Consider the following 17,389-nt stretch of genomic DNA (forward strand, 5'->3'; position numbering starts at 1 on the left):
GAGGAGGCGAGGTCAGCGATCATTGGGATTTCAGCACTCCTATTCCCCTGACCCCCCAAAGTCCCTACCGCACCCCTTGCTGGAGTAAGCTGGGACTGGAGTAGCTAATGTTCCTAAACTGAGCCCTATACCAACTGCCACTGGCAACGTTGCCCACACAGCCAGTGCGCCATCCCATTCCCTGGAGCCCCCATGCTGGGAGAGGCTGGGACTGGAAAAGCCACAAGTTCCCTGGGTTCCCCTTATAGCTAACGCTCTCACAACATCCCCCTAGAGTGTCCCCTGCTGGGAGAGGCAGGCATTGGAGGGCCCCGAGTTTCCCCACCAGCTGACTTTTCTAGGTTTACTCTCAGCAGGGAGGCGAAGTCTGGGAGCAGCCCTCCCCACAAGCGAGCGATGGGCCCATGGTGAGTGCACGTTCTTCAGAGAAGAAAGCGAGAAACTGAAACACCCCCACATCCCGCCATGAGCATCAGCCCTCGCGCTCCCGCTCACAGGCGCAGCCTTTGAGGCAGACCACAGGACGTGGTCTCATTTAGCGACATGTGGGTCAGTGACCAAAGAGAGCTTAGAACTAGAGCATCTGGAAATGACGTCTTAGCTGTGCAGTGAGCACCCACACGCTGCTACACAGGGTCAGCGGAGGCAATCACGCCTCTGCATTGACTCACACTGCCCCTGCTAAGCGACAGCCAGGCTGTTGCACCAGATCATGTCCACCCTGCACAGGGGCAGATACAGCCATGCACAGAATTACCCCCCTGCTCAGTCACTCCCGCCCTATGGGTACAGTCACTGAATCACCCCCACTAGGTATACAGCAGTGGTTCTCAAACTTTTGTACTGGTGATCCCTTTCACACAGCAAGCCTCTTAGTGCGACCCTCCCCCCCTTATAAATTAAAAACACTTTTTTATATATTTAACACCATTATAATGCTGGAGGCAAAGCAGGGTTTAGGGTGGAGGCTGACAGCTCGCGACCCCCCATATAATAACCTGGCGACCCCCTGAGGGGTCCCCACCCCCAGTTTGAGAACCCCTGGTATACAGAATCCCCCGCCCCTTGCACACAGCTAGTTTCGCTGCTACCAGCCTGGCAACACACAGTGATGCAGTGGGGCGGACACCACACACCCTGTGATAGCCGGCCTGATGCACATGGGCCCCACCCTGCAGAATACCCAGCCGGCGAGGGACAGGCTGCAAAAGTAACACCCATGCTGCACAGATCACACCCACCAGGCACACCGAACCACAGGCCCGGACACCACCACCCTCAAGAGCGTGGGCGCCGTCCTTTGCTCGTCCCGCTAACGTGGGCAGGTGCTAGCCATCTCCCTGCACCCGCCACCGCCAGCAAATTCTAGCCCCCACCTCCCTGCACCCCCAGGAACCTCCCCACCCCGCTGCAGCGCCATCAGCTCAGACAGCCGAAGCAGGGCTGCCCCTGAGGGCTCCTGCCTTCCCCTCCTTGCAGGGGTCAGAGCTGGGGGCAGCCTCTCTAGGCAGGACCAGAGCCTGGGCTGTTCTGTGCATCCCCCACCCCCCCTTCTCGGGCAGGGACTACACTTCCCAGCATGCCCGTGCACCTGCGCACTGAGGGGGGCAGTGCAAGTTCCCAGGCTGGGGGCATTGGCGGCTGCTTTCCCACCAGCTTTGTGGATGCCGGAGGGGAAGGGCCGGGCCGTCCAGCCCCCGGGCAAAGAGCCCTCGAGCCCCCGGGCGGCCGCTCTCTCCATGCCCCTGCACCCATCGCCCAGGGCCGAGCTGGGCACGGAGCTCTGAAGATGGGGGACCAGAAGGTGAGGCGGGGGGGGGGGATGCAGGCTTGGGAGAGCCGGCGCCAGGTGATGCTGCAGCATCTGTCCCCAGGGCTCGGAGATGCAGCATCTCCTCCCCCGGGCCGGCCGGGCCCAGGGCTGCAGGGAGCCGAGCGGAGATGGGCTCTGGCTGGCTGGGCCCCCACTCCCCCCTGCAGCCCTGTTCCAGCCCCGGGCTTTGCAGGGTCTGGTCTCTGCACGGGGAGGGGGGGAGCAGGAACCTGGAGAGGCGCGGGGGGGCTGTGGCTCCAGAGGGAGGGGCCTGGACTTGGCATGGGGGGAGGGGGGGTAATTCAGAGACTGTGCAACAAAGGAAGGGATGTAACATCCCTCCGCAGCTTCCTCCCTCCGGGGAGATGGGGTTGGGGAAATCCCCCCCTCGTCCCTGCACAGTGGGGTTCAGAAATGAAAACAAATGTGGCTGGACAGAACTACAGACACCCCCCCCCCCCCAGCCTATTCCCACAGCTGGACAGAACTACAGGCACACTCCCCTCCCCCTCCTCCCCGCAGTCTATTCCCACAGCTGGACAGAACTATAGGCACACACACACAGCTGGATGGAACTACAGACACCCCCCCACACACACAGAACTGTATGGAACTACAGACCCCCCCCCCCACACACACACAGCTGGATAGAACTACAGACATCCTCCCCACACACACACAGCTGGATGGAACTACAGACATCCTCACACACACACACAGAGCTGGATGGAACTACAGACCCCCCCCCACACACACACAGAGCTGGATGGAACTACAGACCCCCCCCACACACACACAGAGCTGGATGGAACTACAGATCCCCCCCCCCACACACACACACAGCTGGATGGAACTACAGACCCCCCCCACACACACACAGAGCTGGATGGAACTACAGACCCCCCCCCCACACACACACACCTGGATGGAACTACAGACCTCCTCCACACACACACAGCTGGATGGAACTACAGACCCCCCCCACACACACACACAGAGCTGGACAGAACTACAGACCCTCCTGGCGTATTCCCCCAGCCCCTGGCAGGACAGAACTCCAGACTCTCCCCTCCCCCAGCCCATTCTTCCCAGCCTTCCAGGTCGTCCTGCTGTAATGGCAGCAGATCTAGCTTCCCCAAATCTCCTACTGGCTCCAGTGGGGGGTTCCCAGTGTGCAAGGAGCTTCTTTGGTGCTGAAAGTATTCCCCCAGAGAGGAAAGACAGGCTAAGCTCTGCTCCCGACTCGGCCCACGACCCTGGGACTGGATCGACATAGACGGGTGAGAGTCTGCCCGTGTGGATCCACTTGTACCGCGGGGCCTGCCGGGGTGACCTTGGCCTGCTCTGCAGAGGTGCTGAGTCCCCTGGACGGCAGCTGGAGTTGTGGTGCCTCGTACTTCTGAAAACACCCACCCTCTGTGTGCCTCGGTTTCTCCATCTGTTATGGGGGAGTGTGTGATTCTCACACTCCTCCTAGGGTGGGGGCACATTTGAGATCCACCAGTGGAAGGTACTGGGAAAATGCCAGTGCCCATTATTAGTTAGTAACACAGAGCCCCAGTGAAGGGGAGGCAGTTCCGTTCGTCTGGTGATAGTGGTGGGTTTTCAATCATGAAAGAGGCCCTGCTCTGTACAGGCACATCCCAGCCCGAGACGGTATTTTGATTATTTGCATTAGAGTGACAGCCCCACAGTGCCAAGTCTGGCACAGACACCTACTGAGACACAGTACCTGCCCCAAGGTCCTTACAGTCAAAATAGACAAGACACACTGGATGGGGAAGGGAAACTGAGGCACGGGGACGGGACTTGCCCAAGGTCACCCAGTAGGCCAGCAGCTGAGCTGGGAATGGCGCTGGGTGCCCTGTCCATAAGACCTCACAGCCGATAGCCTGCGGGAAATAAATGCATTTGCCAGTCTGATGGTAACTAATAAAATGTAATGTCTGTGTATAAGCAGAGTAGGGCAGGGTCATACCTGGGATGAGAGCTGTGGGAGGAGAGAGACTAGGAGTCCAGACTCCTGGTTCCATTCCTGGCCCCTCTATTGAGTTCCCATGTAACCTTAGGCAAGTAAAGGTACCCATCCGTGCCTCAGTTTCCCCAGCTGTTTATAGTATAATGTTACTCCCCGAAAGTGCTGTCAGCCTAGGCACCTCACGTCTGGGGCGTATGTTGAGATGCTTGCACGGAAGGTACGAGGGGCAGCGTGGCACAGTGTGATGTGTTTGTGTCCCTGTCCCAGGCGAGGGGCCCCCCGTGGAGATCTGAGCTGGGCCCTGAGGGAGGGTGAATTGCCCCCGGCTCAGGAGCAGGGGTGGGGGCGGGAGCCCAGGGGTGCCGCTGATGGCAGGCGTTGGTGTTTTGGCCCAGGACGCCCTACGGAAGATCATCACCACGCTGGCCGTGAAGAACGAGGAGATCCAGAACTTCATCTATGCCCTCAAGCAGATGCTTCAGAACGTGGAGGTAATGGGGGGTCTCTCCTGGCTCTGCAGGGCTCCCCCTGCCCCAACCCCTGCTCTGTGGGGGTTGGCATCACAGCACCCCGCCAGCCTCCTGCATGACACTTCCTCCCATCATCTCCCTTGCATTGTGTTGGCATGACAGGGCCTCTCCCCCACCAACCCCCCAGCATTGGCATGACAGGGCCCCTCCCCCTCCAGCCCCCCAGCGTTGGCATGACAGGGCCCCTCCCCCTCCAGCCCCCCAGCGTTGGCATGACAGGGCCCCTCCCCCTCCAGCCCCCCAGCGTTGGCATGACAGGGCCCCTCCCCCTCCAACCCCCCAGTGTTGGCATGACAGGGCCCCTCCCCCCACTAATCTCCCAGCATTGGCATGACAGTGCCCCTCCCCCCCAGCATTGGCATGGCAGCGCCCCCTGTCACACCCATGCCCCCCACCCCCACACTAGCGCTGGCCTGGTGTTTCCTTGGGGATGGAATTCGCTGCTCGAAACGAGCCACTTTTACGAGCATCGTGACGGGCGAAGCCGAGGGGCCCGTCCTGAGTCATCCGGCTGGGGTGGGGGCCGGCTGGGGAGGCCGGGGCCGGGAAGGGGGTAGCTCAGCAAGCCACAGCCGGGGTAGCCGTCCTGAGCTGGGGCCTGCGCTGCTCTCCCCCTGGCCCGTCTCCCCCAGGTGAACTCCACCAAGGTGCAGGAGGACCTGGAGGGGGAGTTCCAGTCCCTCTACTCCCTGCTGGACGAGCTGAAGGAAGGCATGCTCATGAAAATCAAGCAGGACCGGGCCAGCCGCACCTACGAGCTGCAGGTGAGCCACCCGTCCCCGCTCCAGCCGGGCCCCTGGCTGCCCCCTGCCCCTGCTGCCCCTCACTGGGCCAGGCTCTGTCTGTTCCGCTGCAGAACCAGCTGGCTGCCTGCACCAAGGCGCTGGAGAGCTCCGAGGAGCTGCTGGAGACGGCCAACCAGACACTGGAAGGGGCCGAGAACCACGACTTCAACCAGGTGCGCCCCCACTCCCTCCTCCCCCAGTTGGAGCCAAGGCACCCCCTGGTGGGGCGGAGGGCGAGCTGGGGGGGGGGGCGCACTAACCCCTGTGGTGTAGCAGTCAGGGGCACATTGTGGGACGCCCCCTCCTGGTGTGGGGAGCTGATCACTGGGGGAGGGGGAAGGCCAGACCCTAAGGGGGCATCCAGTCTCTGGCATCCATGATCCGGTGTCTGACACCCCCATGTCTCCCCCAGCTTCCACTGGGTCCCCATCCCAGCCACAGTTGAATGCATTTGGGCTGCTGGTGTAGGTTCTCCAGGCCGTGCCACGCTCTCTGCAGTGGACATGGGGCTCGGCCTGGTGCAGACTGTACCAGCAGCCCAGCCGTGTTCAGCCACATAGTGCCCAGGCTATGGGAAAAGTGAGGGGTGCAGCTGAGCATGGGGGGGCCAGGGCAGAGGGTTATTAAATCCATGCCATGCATTGCACTGCGGGGAGCACCAGGGTGGGTCCATGGTGCAGGATTGTCCCGCTACAGTCCTCCTGGGGCAACGGTCGAGATTTCAGGCTCCTTATCTATTCCTGTCCTGGACCCTGGCTCTGCCCCCTTCTCTGTTTTCCCTTAATACCACGAGCATTGTCACACTGGATCTTATACCGATGACCTCACCAGTCTGGCCCCACCAGTGGATGCTTCAGACGAAGACCCCTCCTCCTTCCCACCCCGTAATGCCCTGGATTCTGCAATGTCACCCTATGGGGAGCAGACACCTTCCTGACCCCCGCAACCCAGAAGCATGAAGGTCGCTATACCTTGTAACAGTGGAGGCTGCGCTTATTCCTGGGAATTCCTACTGCTTTCTTGAATTTTACTAAGCTATTTGCCTCTGTAATCTCCAGCGGCAGTGAGGTCCGCAGATTAACTCTGCGTTGGATTATATGATGATGTAGACTGGGATCACCCCATCCTGGGTGAGAAGGGAACTGCAGCTCCTGTGAAGGTAACTTAGGCCAGCCTCTACAGAGAAACAGGCCAGACTGGAGTCCTGGGATGTAGCTTAAAACAGAGAGAGAACTGCTGATTTCAGGAAGATTTTGAGGTGATACTTAGTAGTAGAGCAGGAACCAAGCGTCGGGATTCTGAGTTTCTAGCCCTGGCTCTGGGATAGTGTTACCTAGTGGGTAGAGCAGAGGACCCAGGTTCTACTCCTGGCTCTGGGATGGGAATGTTGTCTAGTGGCTAGATGAAGGTGGTTGGGAGTCAGGACTCCTGGGTTCTCTTTCTGTCTCTGCCGCTGACTTGCTCACCTGGGGAAAGCCACTTTCCTGCTCCGTGCCTCAGTTTCCCCCACTAAAATGCTGACCTCACAACTTTGTGCATTTGTGTCCCTGACGGGTTCTGAGTCCTTCCGCTAGGGAGCGCTACAGCAGCACAGAGAACGGTGATGATTATTTATAACGCACCTGGCTGCCCTGGCTGACTCTCTCCTCCTCTTTTTTTTTGTTCCCTCTTTTCTCTCTCTCTTTTCCTCTCTGCTTCGAAGGCTGCCAAGCAGATCAAGGATAGGTACGGTACCCGCCGCCCCCGTCTCTCACCCCGCCCCCATGCCATCGCCCGCTCCTCACCGCTCGGAGTGCTGTGCCTTCTTACTAACATAGCGTAGGCTAGCCTGGTAGCACCGTCCTCTCCCTGCTGCCCTGAGCCCTGGGAGTGAGCCCCCAAGGCTGGAGAGGAGAAGGGGGCAGGAGGTCCGGTCACAGAAGACTGAAGATGACCCCAGCATTCCTGGCGGGGGGGAGACAAGGGACAGCTTGGGTCCTGGTTCAGTATGAACATAGATGGCGGATGGTCTCTGATGAACCTGGGTGCTTCCCAGCACCCCCTAGTCTGCAGGGAATGGGGGCGGGGCTCAGCTGTGTGGGTGCATTCTGGGAAGGGGCCCTTCTGACTCTTGTCCCCCGTCCCCCCCCCAGCGTGACCATGGCCCCCGCCTTCCGGCTCTCGCTCAAGGCCAAGGTGAGCGACAACATGAGCCACCTGATGGTGGATTTCACCCAGGAGCGCCACATGCTGCAGTCCCTGAAATTCCTCCCAGGTAAATGGGGTGGGGTGGGGGGTGGGAGCCTCGCGGCCTCACCTGGGGTTGGTGCAGCCCCCCTGGGCTGTCGTGGGTGCCAGAGGGTTTCCCGCAGCCCCGCCAGGCCGTGCTGGGAAGATGTGGGGGTTTGGGAGTGGGGGGGGTTGGGGTTGGGGAAGGGCCGGGCCGGGCCAGGCCGTGGCTGGCAGGACGTGGGGGGTTAGGAGGGGCCAGGCCAGATCATGGCTGGTGGGAGGTGATGGGGTTTGGGAGGGGCCAGGCTGAGCCGTGGCTGATGGGGAGTGATGGGGTTTGGGAGGGGCCAGGTTGGGCCATGGCTGGTGGGGTTTGGGAGGGAACACAAGGACCGTGGCTACCATCCCTTTGCTCTCACCCTCTCGTCTAGTTCCCAGCGCCCCGGAGATCGACATGGCCGAGTCACTGGTGGCCGATAACTGCGTGACACTGGTCTGGAGGATGCCCGACGAGGACAGCAAGATCGACCACTACGTCCTGGAGTACCGCAAGACCAACTTCGAGGGGCCCCCGCGGGTGAAGGAGGACCAGCCCTGGATGGTGATCGAGGGCATCAAGCAGACCGAGTACACCCTAACTGGTGAGGGGAATGGGGGCGCCTACTCACTGCATCCCCAAAGGGGGGGCTTACAGAGAATGGGATAAGAGCACTGGCTGTGGGGGGAGCTCTGGCTACTCCAGTCCCGGCCTCACCCAGCAGGAGGCGCTGTAGGGAAGGGGGCAGGAGCAGGCTGTGGGAGAAGATCCCAGCGACTCGGGTTCTAGCCTGTCCTAGTAGGAAGTGCTGGAGGGTGCCGGGAGGAGGGCTGGCTGTGGGGGGCCCTGCTGAGCACTGGCATGGGCCCCCTGCTCCCATCTAACCCTGGCGACTCCCCTCAGGCCTCAAGTTCGACATGAAGTACATGAATTTCCGCGTCAAGGCCTGTAACAAGGCTGTGGCGGGCGAGTTCTCCGAGCCGGTCACCTTGGAAACCAGAGGTGCGTTGGGGGAGGGAAGGAAGGGGCATGGAATTAGGGGGTACAGCCTGCATCAGTGACACCCCCTGCCACTCCCATCCCACTCTCTTGGGCGGAGGCGGACCCCACTGGACACCCCCCAACACCCCCACACCTGCCTGCGAGTGACACCCATGTGGCTGGGGGCATGGGGGAGGCTGGGTGTGCCCTGCAGAGCCCTGACACCACGGGGCTCCCAGCCCATAGGGCAGCCTTTGCCTTGCCCCTCTGTCCTCCCCCAGTCAGGGTAAAGCACCCAGCGTGGGGATCCAGGGATCCTCAACAGCACCTGAGAATCGCCCCCATCCTCCCCTCCCCATCCCCCATCTGGGACACCTCACTGACCTCGGTGATCCCATGCATGGGTAGTGAGTCCCCCTTGAGATGGGGTATGAAGCTGGGGGAGGGGGCTGGAGAGAAGGTGGGGTTATGGGGGGGCTCGTCCCTGGGGTGGTGGGGAGGGGAGTTCTCCACAAGTTGGGGATGAGGTTGGGAGGCAAGGAGCTGGTGGAGTTCAAGGGGATGTGGGAGGGGCTCCTGCCTGGGGTGGGGTGAGATGGGGTGATGGGAGCAGGGTGATGGGAGCAGGGCTCCCTGTGATGGGGGTGGGATGCTGGGGAGGGGGCTCCGCCCAGGACAAGTGGGCTCGGTTCAGGTCTGACCGTGCCCCGGGCTCCCTCCCCAGCGTTCATGTTCCGCTTGGACGCCAGCACCTGTCACCAGAACCTGAAGGTGGAGGAGCTGAGCGTGGAGTGGGACACCATGGGGGGCAAGGTGCAGGACATCAAGGCCCGGGAGAAGGACGGGAAGGGCAGGACGGCGTCCCCGGTGAACTCCCCCGCCAGGTAAAGCCCCGGCCCTCTGCAGCACACGCTCACACCCTGCAGCACGGAGGGGACAGAGAAGCTGAGACTAGCCGGAGGCTCGGGAACAGACACGTCCTGTCCCAAAGGCCTCAGCCCCCAGGCCCTGGGTCAAACCCAGCCATACAGCCAGGGGAAAGGGGTACAGGCCCAGTCATGGACCAGTCCCCCAGGGCAGATCCAAGGGGGTCATGGAGGAAGCCAGGGAGCAGGATCCACCCTCTAAGCCGTTCTCACGGGACAGGACCTGGGAAGCTGGATGGAGCCAGGGGGTTGGGCCCTGGCCTGTCATTGAGAGATGGCAGAGTGAGGGCAAAGGCCAGGAAGGATCCTCAGGGTGAGGGCAAGGGGACCCTGTCCCTGGGGCAGGAAGCGGGGCTGCAGCTTGTCTACCTGTCCCGCCTTGTGTAGGTGCCTGCAGTCTCCGAAGAGGATGCCCTCAGCCCGTGGGGGCAGGGACCGCTTCACAGCCGAGTCCTACACAGTGCTGGGTAAGGGGGCAGGGAGTCTGTGTGTGCGGGCGTGGGGCAGGTTACACCGTCATTGGGGGTGTGTGTGGGGGGGAACAATGTCGCCTGCTGGCGAGTGGGGCCCCTGGGGGGCCCGTGAAACTCAGTCGTGTGTGCCAGGCGCTGGAATCCTGATCCGCTTGAAAACCAGACTGTGTGCTGGGGGGCGATTGGGGGGCGGGGTAAGGGGGCAGAGCAGCCAGGTGCTGGAATCCTGATTGATTTAAAACCAGACTGTGTGCTGGAGGGTGATCGGGGGGTAAGGGGGCGGGGCAGCCTGGGATCCCCGTGGCCCCTGCTCCCTCCACCCATACATGTGTGGATGGGGGGGCGCTGAGATCTCCGTGGCCCCCCCGACCCCCATCCCTCCGCAGGCGACACGCTGATTGACGGGGGAGACCACTACTGGGAGGTGAGGTACGACCGGGACAGCAAGGCCTTCGGCATGGGCGTGGCCTACAGGACCCTGGGCAAGTTCGACCAGCTGGGCAAGACCTCGTCCTCCTGGTGCGTCCACCTCAACAACTGGCTGCAGGTCAGCTTCACCGCCAAGCATAACAACAAGGCCAAGGTCCTGGACGTGCCCGTGCCCGACTGCATCGGCGTCTACTGCAACTTCCACGAAGGTGACGCCGTGTGTGTGTGTCTGTTTGTCCTCTGCCCCATGCTGGGGAGGGAGAGCCCTGGTTGCATGGGTCTCTCCGTCAATGGCCCCAGAAACCATGGGCCTCTTTCCACCCCAGCCAAGGCAGTGGCAGCGCAGGGCAAACTCCCCACCTCTCCCAGTGAGCCCCAGCCCTGTCCCCACAGAGTTCTGTCCCCGCTGCCCAAACTGCCCGAGAGCCCCTGCTTGTCTGGGCTGCCACCAGCCGGGAGCTGCGCCAGGGCGCTGCCAGCCTCGGTCGATTCCAGCTGGTGACCTGGGGCTGGGCTGCCCGGCGGGTTCCTGGCAGCGGCGTGGGCGGGTGCGAAGAGCAGCTTGCACGGCTGCTGCCTCTAGCCCCGCTGGGGCTCGGTGTCTGCGTTTGGGCTTTGCCCGGATGTGGCTGCGTCGGGGTAGAAATTCCCAGAACTGGGCAGCTCCTCTAGGCCTAAGCTTCCCCACGCGATCGGACGCTGACGCCCTTCCCAGGCCGCTGGGGCTGGAATGGCAGCCTGGGAAGGGGGTTGCAGTTTCTCAGGCTGGGCTGGGTCAGACACGAGGGCTGAAGGGGAGGCCAGGGGTGAGAAATCCCCCCGTCCCTCCACTGTACACGTTTGCTGGGCTACTCAGCCCTCCTCACTCTTCCTGTGTCTGCCCACAGGTTTCCTGTCCTTCTACAACGCTCGAACCAAGCAGCTGCTCCATACGTTCAAGGCCAAATTCACCCAGCCCGTGCTTCCTGCCTTCATGGTAAGGGGCTGTTCACAGGGTGGGGGTGGAGGACACTGTGGCTTGGGGCTCTGGAGAGGAAGCTGGGGTCCAGACGCTCTCCCCGCCCTGGTCAGGAAGGGTTACTGCATGAGCCCAACCCTTGGGGTGGTAGTGGGGGTGGGAAAGGAGGAGGGTGGACCCCACTCCAGCCCCTCCCCCAGGAGGGCTCACTTTGCCTTGTTTCTGTCTCGTTTTCTGGGCCGGGGTCAGACCCAGCGCCCAGCAAAGCCCTCAGATGCTAGAGACGAGATTCAGATGGCCCAGCTGCCTCTGCTGGGACACTGCTGTGGGGGGAAGCTCGCAGCACCCGAAGGCCCAGCTGTCTTAGAATAGGCATAGCTCACCAGACAGTCTGCTAGCTTGGTGGCTATCAAACCGTGGTTTGCCGGCGGACAGCGAATGAGAGGGGAGGTTTCTACGGGCCAGTCTCTGACTGGTAATAATAATTAGTTTGATGGAGTGCTTTCCTTTAGACCATCTCCATGCGCTTCACAGTCTTTAACGTATGCGAGGTGGACTGGGCTTCAGGAGACCTGCGTTCAAGTCCTGGCTCTGCCCCTGGGTGGACTCTGGGCAAATCACTTTGCTGTTGCGGGCCTCGGTTTGCCTATCTGTAGAATCATAGAATCATAGAATATCAGAGTTGGAAGGGACCTCAAGAGGTCATCTAGTCCAACCCCCTGCTCAAAGCAGGACCAATTCCCAGCTAAATCATCCCAGCCAGGGCTTTGTCAAGCCGGGCCTTAAAAACCTCCAAGGAAGGAGACTCCACCACCTCCCTAGGTAACGCATTCCAGTGTTTCACCACCCTCCTAGTGAAATAGTTTTTCCTGATATCCAACCTGGACCTCCCCCACTGCAACTTGAGACCATTGCTCCTTGTTCTGTCATCTGCCACCACTGAGAACAGCCGAGCTCCATCCTCTTTGGAACCCCCCTTCAGGTAGTTGAAGGCTGCTATCAAATCCCCCCTCATTCTTCTCTTCTGGAGACTAAACAATCCCAGTTCCCTCAGCCTCTCCTCATAAGTCATGTGCTCCAGACCCCTAATCATTTTTGTTGCCCTCCGCTGGACTCTTTCCAATTTTTCCACATCCTTCTTGTAGTGTGGGGACCAAAACTGGACACAGTATTCCAGATGAGGCCTCACCAATGTCGAATAAAGGGGAACGATCACGTTCCTCGATCTGCTGGCAATGCCCCTACTTATACAGCCCAAAATGCCGTTAGCCTTCTTGGCAACAAGAGCACACTGTTGACTCATATCCAGCTTCTCGTCCACTGTGACCCCTAGGTCCTTTTCAGCAGAACTGCTACCTAGCCATTCGGTCCCTAGTCTGTAGCAGTGCATGGGATTCTTCCGTCCTAAGTGCAGGACTCTGCACTTGTCCTTGTTGAACCTCATCAGGTTTTTTTCTGCCCAATCCTCTAATTTGTCTAGGTCCCTCTGTATCCGATCCCTACCCTCTAGTGTATCTACCACGCCTCCTAGTTTAGTGTCATCTGCAAACTTGCTGAGAGTGCAGTCCACACCATCCTCCAGATCATTAATAAAGATATTAAACAAAACCGGCCCCAGGACCGACCCTTGGGGCACTCCACTTGAAACCGGCTGCCAACTAGACATGGAGCCATTGATCACTACCCGTTGAGCCCGACGATCTAGCCAGCTTTCTATCCACCTTACAGTCCATTCATCCAGCCCATACTTCTTTAACTTGGTGGCAAGAATACTGTGGGAGACAGTATCAAAAGCTTTGCTAAAGTCAAGAAATAACACATCCACTGCTTTCCCCTCATCCACAGAGCCAGTTATCTCATCATAGAAGGCAATTAGGTTAGTCAGGCACGACTTCCCCTTCGTGAATCCATGCTGACTGTTCCTGATCACTTTCCTCTCCTCTAAATGTTTCATAATTGATTCCTTGAGGACCTGCTCCATGATTTTTCCAGGGACTGAGGTGAGGCTGACTGGCCTGTAGTTCCCCGGATCCTCCTTATTCCCTTTTTTAAAGATGGGCACTACATTAGCCTTTTTCCAGTCATCTGGGACCTCCCCCGATCGCCATGAGTTTTCAAAAATAATGGCTAATGGCTCTGCAATCTCACCCGCCAACTCCTTTAGCACCCTCGGATGCAGCGCATCCGGCCCCATGGACTTGTGCACGTCCAGTTTTTCTAAATAGTCCCGAACCACTTCTTTCTCCACAGAGGGTTGGCCACCTTCTCCCCATGCTGTACTGCCCAGTGCAGCAATCTGGGAGCTGACCTTGTGCGTGAAGACAGAGGCAAAAAAATCATTGAGTACATTAGCTTTTTCCACATCCTCGGTCACTAGGTTGCCTCCCTCATTCAGTAAGGGGCCCACACTTTCCTTGATTTTCTTCTTGTTGCTAACATACCTGAAGAAACCCTTCTTGTTACTCTTAACATCTCTTGCTAACTGCAACTCCAAGTGTGATTTGGCCTTCCTGATTTCACTCCTGCACGCCTGAGCAATATTTTTATACTCCTCCCTGGTCATTTGTCCAATCTTCCACTCCTTATAAGCCTCTTTTTTGCGTTTAAGATCAGCAAGGATTTCACTGTTTAGCCAAGCTGGTCGCCTGCCATATTTACTATTCTTTCTACACATCGGGATGGTTTGTTCCTGCAACCTCAATAAGGATTCTTTAAAATACAGCCAGCTCTCCTGGACCCCTTTGCCCTTCATGTTATTCTCCCAGGGGATCCTGCCCATCTGTTCCCTGAGGGAGTCAAAGTCTGCTTTTCTGAAGTCCAGGGTCCGTATTCTGCTGCTCTCCTTTCTTCCTTGTGTCAGGATCCTGAACTCGACCATCTCATGGTCACTGCCTCCCAGGTTCCCATCCACTTTTGCTTCCCCTACTAGTTCTTCCCTGTTTGTGAGCAGCAGGTCAAGAAAAGCTTTGCCCCTAGTTGGTTCCTCCAGCACTTGCACCAGGAAATTGTCCCCTACACTTTCCAAAAATTTCCTGGATTGCCTGTGCACCGCTGTATTGCTCTCCCAGCAGATATCAGAGTGATTAAAGTCTCCCATGAGAACCAGGGCCTGTGATCTAGCAACTTCTGCTAGTTGCCAGAAGAAAGCCTCGTCCACCTCGTCCCCCTGGTCTGGTGGTCTATAGCAGACTCCAACCACGACATCACCCTTGTTGCTCACACTTCTCAACTTTATCCAGAGACTCTCAGGTTTTTCTGCAGTAACATAGGGATAATCTTGCTTTGCCTCCCAGGGACAGGTGGGAGGTAAAAGCCATGGCCGGGAGCGAGGCACTCAGAGCGAGATACATACCTGGCTGCTTGACGCCTGCAGCCCCCCTTTCCTCTGGCTGTGGCACTCCCGCCCTCCACGCCTGCTGGGGACGGCGCCCTCTGCAGGCAGCTGCAGTAACTGCCTCCTTGTCTTCCCTAGGTTTGGTGCGGCAGCTTCCACGTCTATTCTGGACTGCAGGTCCCCAGCGCTGTCAAATGCCTCCAGAAGCGAAACAGCGCCACCAGCAGCTCCAACGCCAGCCTGACTTAGACGCACGTGGCCCCCTGGCGCGGTGGGACCGGGCCACCTCCTGGCTCCCTGGACCCAGGGAAAGACGCACTGTGGCCTGTTGAGTTTTCTTTCCTCCCAGTTCCTGGAAGGCTGCTCGAGGCGGAGAGGCTGATGCTGCAGTGACTCGAACGCTCTGAATGTACCGAGACTTACCTACCTACGATTGTAAACCTCCCTCCCCGTCCCAGAGCATCCCTTCCCGCCTCCTCACACTTGCCTTTAAGAGACAGGGGCACGTCCACGAGCCAGCCTCATGCCGGGCACGTGACCGCCTTTAACCGCACCCCGGTCTCAAGTCCAGGGGATGGGGCCTCCTCCGGCTGAAAGCGTTGGGTGGGTTTTGTTTTTTTTGGTCCTGGCAGTCGTAAAACCCGACGCTTAAAGGTGGTACAGGGAACGTGGGCACTCGTCTGCTTTTAGAGCCCGTTAGCCTCTCGGATGACAAAAGCTGCTTCTGGCCTTAATAATAAACCTAGCGCTAGGCATAGCCGTCCCCTCTGCTGTCTGGTGTCAGCTTGTGCTCGGGCGAGCCAGTGGCGGTCAGGGGCCAGGCACGGGGAAGGGACAACGGCGTCTTTGCCCCTTGCTGTTCCCGCCACGAGGCACTGTTAAAATCTGGCGCTGGGCTGCCCACATCATGCGGCTGCCTCACGTTTGGGGGCGGGGGAAGGGGGGCAGCCCCCAGCCGAATCACTGGGTTCTCCTGAAATTCCCAGCGTGGGTCATTGCCATCCGCGGCACTGCTCACCAGCCAGGACCCTGCCCCCCAAGCAGCTAGCCCCCAGCAAGGACGGGGGAAAGGCCTGATGCTTGGGCAGGGGCTGACTGCTGAAGGAGGTTTTATATCTAACCCCTCTGCATCACCCCCTGTAACGGAGAAGAGCTCAAAGCAACACCCCCACCCTGCTTGGCCTGGAATGCAGGGCAGTAGCTTCCCACGAAGGGGTAACAGCCTCTCTCTGCGTTAGCCACAGTCCCGCCCCAGCTGCGGTCAGTGGAATAACGTTTTTCACGCTCTTCCATTTCATGACCGTGGACGACTGGCGCAGGGATGGGTAGCTGGGGGGTTGGTGGCTGGCTGGGGTCGGCTCAGCTCCCAACCCAGGGATCCTTTGGGGCAAAGTTTCAGCGGGGGCAGGCGGCGCAGGAGAGGGGGCAGAGGGTTTCCAGGCTGGGCGCCGTCCCGCTCTGGTGTGTGTAACCCCTGCAAGGGATCTGCAGCCGTTAGGGCCCGGAAAAGCCCTTTCAGTGCAAAACCCAGCCCCGCAGCCCCTCCGAGCTGAGTCCCACAGCACGGCCAAGCTGGAGGCCTTCCCGGGGCTCCAGGCTGGAACTGCACAAGGGCCCCCCTGGCTGCATGCCAGTATTGACACAGGGCGGTGCCAGCCGGTCATGACCCCCTGGCACCCTGGTAAACAGACAGGCCAGCTCAGGGGTGGAGCAAGTCAGTGTGGACCAGCAGCGGGCAGAAGGGCAATAGTGAATTCAGCCTGGGGCTACAGCCACACTTACCGTCCTGGGCAATACCTTGGCCCCACAGGAGTGAAGGCGCTTCCAAAATGATAATGCATGGAAAATAAACCCTTTTGTGTATGGCCGCAGGGCCGAGTAGCCCCCCCCGCTGAAACCCACTAGTTAATCCGAATTACTGTTCCGGTACAGCGAGCTGTGAGAATGCAATCCGGCCCTTTGTGACTCAGACAAAGGGCTGGGCCCGTTGGCCATGGGCGCACTGCTTTGGAAATAAACAAGCTCGTCCTTTACGATGCAGCCGGAGCCTGCTGGCCTGGGACAGCTTTAGCACGCTGCATGACAGTGCAGACACGCCCCCCGCGCAGCTGTCATGGCTAGCAGAGGGAACAGCATCTAACTGCCAATTCCAGCTGCCCTTTGCCCTCTCGCCCTGCAGAGGGCTGGTCTCTCCCACAGACGCTACCAGCCAGGGAGGGTAAGCGCTTGGTACTGCTGTGTATCAACCCTTGACCGCTGCAGCCACCGGCAGGGGCTTGGGGAACCTCCACTGCAGGGTGGCGGAGATGGCCTCCAAGGGGCAGGATGGTGCAAGGGGAACCCACTAAAGGATGTTTTATCCACTAAACCCCTAATGCCACCTAGTGAAAAACACACATCAAGGAGAAGAGATCAAAGCAACTCCCATGGCTGGTTTGCATTGTCCCTTTGGAATCCAGCAGGGTAAACCCACCGCCCCCATAGTTAACACCCCCCCCCTGTCCATCCTTTCACAGCGACAGTCAAATCCTACCATGCCTAAAGCACCTTCGCAGTTAGCTCTTGCGTTAGTTAAGTCCCAGTGTAGATTCTGGCTTTGGACCCAAAGGGGGAAACCCAAAAATTCTCAAGCGGGCCCCGCGCTGTTGGGTACCCAGCCTGAGGCAGCCGGCACCTGCTGTTTAAAAGGGCTGACTTCCACAGGGAGTCTTAGACCCTCTGAAAACCAAGCCCAAGCTGTCTCAAGTCGGGCACCCCAAAATCACGAGCGACTCACCCAAGGCCACGGAGCATGGCAGTGGCAGAGTCAGGCCTCAAAGCCAGGAGTCTTGACGCCTACCCTCCTGCTCTAGCCTCTGCACCCAATCCCCTCTCCCCAGCCGATGTGACCGCTACTGCAGGAAACTGGGGCTAGCACCGCTTAGCACCGGCGAG

General features: G+C 59.4%; 1 protein-coding gene across 1 annotated transcript; it reads left to right on the top strand.

Moving 5' to 3' along the window:
* The first annotated feature begins 1,688 nt into the window (after window positions 1–1,688).
* On the top strand, window positions 1,689–15,218 carry FSD1 (fibronectin type III and SPRY domain containing 1). Its single transcript, XM_054013947.1, has 13 exons — window positions 1,689–1,804; window positions 4,187–4,282; window positions 4,954–5,085; window positions 5,178–5,279; window positions 6,809–6,831; window positions 7,239–7,360; window positions 7,749–7,958; window positions 8,258–8,356; window positions 9,060–9,219; window positions 9,649–9,728; window positions 10,121–10,372; window positions 11,051–11,139; window positions 14,594–15,218. The coding sequence occupies exons 1-13, from the start codon at window positions 1,790–1,792 to the stop codon at window positions 14,702–14,704; spliced, it is 1,491 nt and encodes a 496-aa protein (XP_053869922.1). The 5' UTR covers window positions 1,689–1,789; the 3' UTR covers window positions 14,705–15,218.
* Window positions 15,219–17,389: the final 2,171 nt, after the last annotated feature.

The sequence above is a fragment of the Malaclemys terrapin genome, chromosome 24 (genome assembly GCF_027887155.1).
Source record: "Malaclemys terrapin pileata isolate rMalTer1 chromosome 24, rMalTer1.hap1, whole genome shotgun sequence".
Lineage (NCBI taxonomy): Eukaryota > Metazoa > Chordata > Testudines > Emydidae > Malaclemys > Malaclemys terrapin.